This window comes from Chanos chanos, chromosome 3 (genome assembly GCF_902362185.1).
Source record: "Chanos chanos chromosome 3, fChaCha1.1, whole genome shotgun sequence".
Classification (NCBI taxonomy): Eukaryota; Metazoa; Chordata; class Actinopteri; order Gonorynchiformes; family Chanidae; genus Chanos; species Chanos chanos.
Window position 1 is genome coordinate 165001 of NC_044497.1, and position 7500 is coordinate 172500.

Here is a 7500-nt window from a genome sequence, read left to right on the forward strand (position 1 = left end):
CAAGTCTCTCATAATAAAGCACTTAGCCATTAAATACATGCACATCAAATACACAAACATTAAATACATGCACATCAAATACACGAACATTAAATACATGTACATCAAATACATGAATATTAAATACATGCACATCAAATAAACGAACATTAAATACATGTACATCAAATACACGAATATTAAATACATGCACATCAAATACATGAATATTAAATACAGCAACATCAAATACACAAACATTAAATACATGCACATCAAATACACGAACATTAAATACATGTACATCAAATACATGAACATTAAATACATGTGTCAGGAAGGCGGAGGACACAAGTGCGGGCAAAACAGAGGTTTTAATAAAACAAATAAACAAAAGAAGCTTTACACAGACAGTCTCGGCGGTGGCGATCGGCTTGGATCTTTTGGCGGTGGACGGCTCTGTGGAGGTGCACATGCACCATTTCCCAGACTCTCTCCGCCCGCCGAAACCAGTCATCCACCACCGGAGCTTCGAGTTGGCTTGGATTCCAGGGACACAGGGGAGGCTGATACCCAAGCACACATTGGAATGGGGTCAAGCCCGTGGACGAGTGGCGCAGGGAATTTTGGGCGTATTCCGCCCAGGGCAAAAATTGTGACCAGTCGTGCTGGCGGTGGTAGCAATAGCTGCATAAGAACCTCCCCAGGTCCTGGGTCGTCCGCTCAGCCTGGCCGTTCAATTCAGGGTGATACCCGGAAGTGAGGCTCACCGTGACCCCCAGCTTTTCCATGAAAGCTTTCCACACACGAGATGTGAACTGAGGGCCACGGTCCGATAGTATGTCCTCCGGCAGGCCAAAAACTCAGAAGACATGTGCGAAAAGGGCGTCGGCAACCTGGAGAGCAGAGGGGAGAGAAGCAAAGGGTATTAGGTGACATGCTTTAGAGAACCGATCTACCACTACCAAAATTGTGGTTTTAAGTTAAGTCTCCGTGATTGCACACACACACTGTGAACAGTGAGCAGTGAATTTGTCTCTGCATTTAACCCATCCAACACGCCAGTAGTGAACACATAACAGACGCGGGAGCAGTGGGCAGCATTCCTCTGCACCCGGGGAGCATTAGGGTTAAGTGCCTAGCTCAAGGGCACACAGCCATGGATGTTGGGCCTGGGAATCGAACCAGCAACCCTCCGGTCACAAGCCCGGTTCTCTAACCTTTAGACCACGGCTGCCCTCAGAGAGTGCCATCAGAGAGTGGGAGGTCGGTGATAAAATCCACAGCAAGGTGCGACCATGGCCTCTGTGGGATTGGCAGGGGGAGTAACTTGCCGGCAGGGACCTCCCTCGGGGATTTGGTAGTGGCACGGATGGAGCAGGATCGCACGTAACGCTTCACGCCAGAGGCCAAGGTGGGCCACCAGTATTTACCCAAGATTAGTTGGGTGGTTCGCGTAATTCCTGGGTGCCCAGAGGAAAGGGAGGTGTGTGCCCACGTGATGAGTCTGTCACGGAGAGCTGTGGGGATGTAAGTCTTACCCACGGGTCGGTTCGCTGGTGCCAGTTCACGAGCGAGACCCCTTCTGATGTCCTCCTTAATTGCCCACTCAATGGGAGCGACGATCAACGAAGGGGCGGTTATGGTCTTATCGTCAGCAGACGCATTATCCGACCCGTGGATCCGTGACAGGGCATCAGCTTTCCCATTCTTAGAGCCTGGACGAAATGTGATGGTGAAATTAAATTGTGAAAAGAAGCACATCGTTTACCATGGCTTGAAAGCACATCGTTTACCATGGCTTGAAAGACAGACGGTGCGTTTGCCAAACCAAACGGCATCACTAAGTACTCATAATGGCCGGAGGTGGTGCTAAAGGCGGTCTTCCACTCGTCTCCCTCCCGGATACGGATCAGGTTATAGGCGCTTCAGAGATCCAATTTGGTGTAATAACGGGCCTCCCGAAGCTGCTCTATAGCGGACGGGACCAGGCTGTAATTTCTCGTTTGGACCAGGAGATGTGGGGGTCGTGATCTTGTAGCCACGGAAGACCAAGGATTAGAGAATGGGTTGAGGACGGGAGCACCAGAAACGTGAGGTCTTCCTGGTGGAGAGCCCCAACGGAGAGGTGGACAGGAACTGTGATGTGGGTGACCATCCCGCTGCCCAGAGGACGGCCATCCAGGGAGTGAACAGACACCGGGCAGGACAGGCGACAGAGGTGAAGACGCAGAGTCTGGGCCATGGAGGAACAGATGAAATTTCCTGCCGCTCCCGAGTCTAGCAGGGCTGTAAGAGAGGAAGGGGAGGAATCACCGGAGCGCACCCGCACGGGAATGATGAATGGCTTAGCGGACATGCCAAAACAGGAAGCGCTTACCTTGTTATGGAGGGTCATGTCCCGAGCAAGCGCCTCCTTCCTCATCCCGTGAGGGCGAGTAGGTCTCACTGGGCAGCTCGAAAGCAAATGACCCCCCTCCCCGCAGTAAAGACACAGGCCCTGCTCAATCCGACGGCGGCGCTTCTTCGCAAAGAGGTGAAGGGTGCAGACTTCCGTGGGCTTGGGCTCTGGGTTGGGAGGCAGGAAACTGGGTGAGCCGGTGGGTCTACCTAGCCAACGGCGTTCTTGAAGACGGCGATCCAATCGTATGGACAGAGCGATGAGGGAGTCCAGACTGAAGATCTCCTCGCGACACGCCAGCTCCATCTGCAGATCTTCTCGGAGCCCTCGCCGGTAGGTGGAGCAGAGCGCTGGCTCATTCCAACCACTGGCTGCTGCAGCGATTCGGAAAGATAGGGCATAATCAGCAGCCGAGCGGTTACCCTGGACGAGGTGGAAAAGTTTCTCGCCAACCTCCCTCCCATCCACTGGATGGTCGAACACCGCACGGAAGAGGCTCTCGAAGGGGGCATAGCTGGCGACTTCTTCACCTCTCCTCTCATAAACGGCGGTAGCCCATTGCCGTGCTCGACCTGTGAGTAAATTGATAACTGTGGCTTTTTTTGGTAGAATCTGAGAGATATGGGTGTTGGTCGAAGTATAAGTGACACTGAGTGATGAACCCGTGACAATCTGGCGGAGAACCGTCATAATACTGCGGAAGTTTTACTGGGGAGTCATGTTACTGGGTTCCGCTTCCACAGGCGGGGCAATCGGAGCTGGGGAGGGAGGCGGCTGATTGATGGTCAACCGCTGCACATGAAGCATCAATTCGCCCAGGGTGGAGCGAAGACGGGAGAGCTCGTGCTGATCTGCCACTACATGAGCCAGGTCTGGACTCGGCGAGGGCATGGCGGGTCGTTCTGGACTCTCCTCCATCGGTAGGGGAACATCCGTTGCGTCCATTGTCTGGCGAAGTCTTCTGTCAGGAAGCATCAAGGCGGAGGACACGTGCGGGCAAAACAGAGGTTTTAATAAAACAAATAAACAAAAGAAGCTTTACACAGACAGGGGTAACAGGAGACCAGAGGGGAGTGCACACAGGTAATGGAGAGCTCAGAAACACAGAACAATTCCAAAATACACAACAGACGAACGGCTCAGTAGATATGGGAAGGTGTAGACTTCGCACTGACTGATCCGACGGAGGGGTTTAAATAGGGAGATGTGTAATGGGAAACTAAAGTGAGGGCAGGTGTGCGGGATGAGAGTGATCGGGCCAGTGATTAGTAGACCGGCGATACATGCACATAGAATACATGAATATTAAATACATGCACATCAAATACACAAACATTAAATACATGCACATCAAATACACGAACATTAAATACAGCAACATCAAATACACGAACATTAAATACATGTACATCAAATACATGAATATTAAATATATGCACATCAAATACACAAACATTAAATACATGTACATCGAATACATAAAGATTAAATACATGAACATGAAATACAATGTGTGTAAATAAACTAAAACAAGAATACGACTCACTGAAGCCTGCACTATACTACAGTACTGAATATAACACTCAATCCATATATGTGATATGTGATATCTCCAACAGAAATGAACTGGTTCAGTGTTACTCTGTGCGTCTAACACACACAAGCTACACTATTAGATGACACTGAATTAACTGCTGGAGGAAAAGTGTGTGTGTGTGTGTGTGTGTGTGTGTATGTCTTTGTTTTCAGAATAATTCCTCTGCATCACATTCGAAAATGCACCTTTGTATATCTTTGTATCACACCCAGTATGTTCATTTGAATCAGACAGTTATAGATACTTATGGTTTTTGCTTTTGTTATTGATGAATTATTTGTTGGTTGTTTGATGATGTTTATTTGTTGGTCCTTTCCCTAGGCACAGTGTATGATTACTATTTTAATAAGCAAGGCAGTGGACAGTGGAACTCATGGACAGACTCCATTACTAAAGAAGACAACATTATACCTGCTGGAGCTAGCGTTAGTACTAAACATATGTGTATATACATATGTGTATATATATAACACACACAATGCATTATAAATATGTTCTTCATATTTGACTGAAATTTGGTCTTTCTCTTCTCTCTGTCTCTGTTCTCTGTCTCTGGCAGGTTTCTGATTTGATTATTCCCACTAAGGAGACAGCACGTCAGTTGTTTTTTCTGCGTGTGTATCTTGCACATGAGGTGCCTGTACTGTTTGTGGGTCCCACAGGCACAGGTAAGAGTGTCATCAACAACAACTTCCTGTTGGCGCTTCCCAAAGACCGCTACACTCCCAACTTCATCAATTTCTCTGCACGAACATCCGCCAGTCAAACACAGGACATAATAATGGCCAAACTAGACCGTCGCCGCAAGGGCACATTTGGGCCACCCCTTGGCAGGAAGTGTGTCATATATGTGGGTAAGGGCTCAAAGTATTCTGACACTCAGTCACGTCTCACACAGACTCAGTCATGTCTCACACAGACTCCATCATGTCTCACACAGACTCCATCATGTCTGACAGAAACTCCATCATGTCCAACAGAAACTCAGTCACATCTCACACAGACTCAGTCACGTCTCACACAGACTCCATCACGTCTCACACAGACTCCATCACATCTGACAGAAACTCAGTCACGTCTCACACAAACTCAGTCACGTCCCACAGACTCCATCACGTCTCACACAGACTCCATCACGTCTGACAGAAACTCAGTCACGTCTCACACAAACTCAGTCACGTCTCACAGACTCCATCACGTCTCACACAGACTCCATCACGTCTCACACAGACTCCATCACGTCTGACAGAAACTCAGTCACGTCTCACACAGACTCAGTCACGTCTCACACAGACTCAGTCACGTCTCACACAGACTCCATCACGTCTCACACAGACTCCATCACGTCTGACAGAAACTCAGTCACGTCTCACACAGACTCAGTCACGTCTCACACAGACTCCATCACGTCTGACAGAAACTCATCATGTCCAACAGAGACTCGGTCACGTCTCACACAGACTCGGTCATGTCTCACACAGACTCAGTTACAAAAGAAACACTATGGAAGTGTCTGTGTGAATGGCTTTTGGTCTCGTCAATAGATAGATAGATAGATAGATAGATGGTTTTTACACTGTAATACTGACATCCATTACAGATTGACAGTCACTTAAATGACAAAGATGGGAAAACAATGCTCTCTAATTTTTCAAGAAGTGCTTTCTGTTCAGTTCTTTTATTTGTACAACCCTTAATGGGGCCTGATGAAGTGCTATGACATTACGAGCAGATGACCTGAATATGCCGGCTAAAGAAGTGTATGGGGCTCAGCCACCCATTGAGCTTCTCAGGCAGTGGATAGATCACCAGCACTGGTACGATAAAAGAGACACCTCTCGCATCGACTTGGTCGACATCCTGTTTGTGTCAGCGATGGGGCCCCCTGGTGGTGGGAGGAATGACATAACAGGTTTGTCATTTTCTCTCCCACCCTCTCATGCTTTCCCTCCTGTACTCGTTTGTTCCCTCACCCTCTCCCCCTCTCTCTCTCTCTCTCTCTCTCTCCCTCTCCCTCTCCCTCTCTCTCTCTCTCTCTCCCTCTCCCCCACTCCCTCTCTCTCTCTCTCCCTCTCCCTCTCTCTCTCTCTCTCTCTCCCTCTCCCCCACTCCCTCTCTCTCTCTCTCCCTCTCCCTCTCTCTCTCTCTCTCTCTCTCTCCTTCTCTCTCTCTCTCTCTCTCTCTCTCTCTCTCTCTCTCGCCCTCTCCCGCTCTCTCTCTCTGTAACTCTCTCTCTCTTTCACCCACTCTCTCTCTTTCTCTTTCTCTCTCTCTCTCTCTCTCTTTCACCCACTCTCTCACTTTCACTCTCTCTCTCTCCTTCTCTCTCTCTCTCTCTCTCTCTCCCTCTCCCCCTCTCTCCCTCTCTCTCTCTCCCTCTCCCTCTCCCTCTCCCTCTCTCTCTCTCTCTCTCCTTCTCTCTCTCTCTCTCCCTCTCCCTCTCTCTCTCTCTCCCTCTCCCTCTCCCTCTCTCTCTCTCTCTCTCTCTCCTTCTCTCCCTCTCTCTCTCTCTCTCTCTCTCTCTCTTTCTCAGGACGTTTTACGCGTCATTTGAACATCGTCTCCATCGACTCGTTTGATGACGACACTTTGAGTAAAATCTTCTCCTCTATTTGTGACTGGCACTTTGGGAAAGGATTCGATGCCTCTTTCTACAGGTTTGTGTGTGTGTGTGTCTGTGTGTATGTATTTTATGTTTGTTGTAATCCTAGTTCAGTATCTATCGGCACTGTATAAGGGTGTGTGTGTGTCTGAGTGTATGTTTGTGTTTCAGGCTGGGTAAGATCCTAGTTCAGGCTACGATGGCTGTGTATAAGGATGCAATTGGGAATTTTCTGCCAACGCCCTCAAGATCACACTATATCTTCAACCTGAGAGACTTCAGCAGGGTCATCAGAGGAGTCCTTCTGTGTCCCCACACACACTTACAGGTGAGAACTGACATACTCACACCTCTGTGCAAGAGTGTATACACACTTACATGCAAACACAGTGCCTGATACACTGCCTTACTTATATTTTTAAAATTAAAACACAGAGATAAAAATGACACCTGTTTTCATATATTTGAATCCTCTGTTTATTTTTATCCTTGAAATGAATGTCTTGATTGTGATATTAAATACTTAACTGGTAATTGATCAGTGTTTATTATAATTTACCAATTTACAGGAGAATGATAAATTGATCAGGTTATGGATTCATGAAGTGTACCGTGTGTTCTATGATCGTCTGATTGATGAAGCAGACAGAGAAATGTTTTTTAACATTATTAGAGAGAGAACATCTGGATTCTTCAAACAGAGTATGGACAAGGTACCAACTTAGAGCATCCACAGTCATCTCCAAGCATCCTGCTCCACAATCCACATTAGACTCGCATATCACATACTGTATACGTACTACCCAAAAAACCTGTTTTCACAAGAGAATTTTGCTTATTTTCATTTATTTACATTTATGTGACATTCAGGGCTTTATATATTCATTAAAATTCAAATCTATTAATTTACATTTATGGTAC

The 7500-nt window shown here is 47.5% G+C and overlaps 1 protein-coding gene across 1 annotated transcript in view; it reads left to right on the top strand.

Moving 5' to 3' along the window:
• Nucleotides 1-7500, top strand: part of dnah3 (dynein axonemal heavy chain 3) — a 108760-nt gene that overhangs the window by 79859 nt on the left and 21401 nt on the right. The window contains exons 40-45 of the mRNA XM_030770142.1: nt 4299-4402; nt 4537-4831; nt 5710-5889; nt 6511-6634; nt 6751-6907; nt 7149-7292. Of these exons, the coding sequence (XP_030626002.1) occupies nt 4299-4402; nt 4537-4831; nt 5710-5889; nt 6511-6634; nt 6751-6907; nt 7149-7292 (1004 nt within the window). The remainder of the gene's footprint in view (nt 1-4298; nt 4403-4536; nt 4832-5709; nt 5890-6510; nt 6635-6750; nt 6908-7148; nt 7293-7500) is intronic.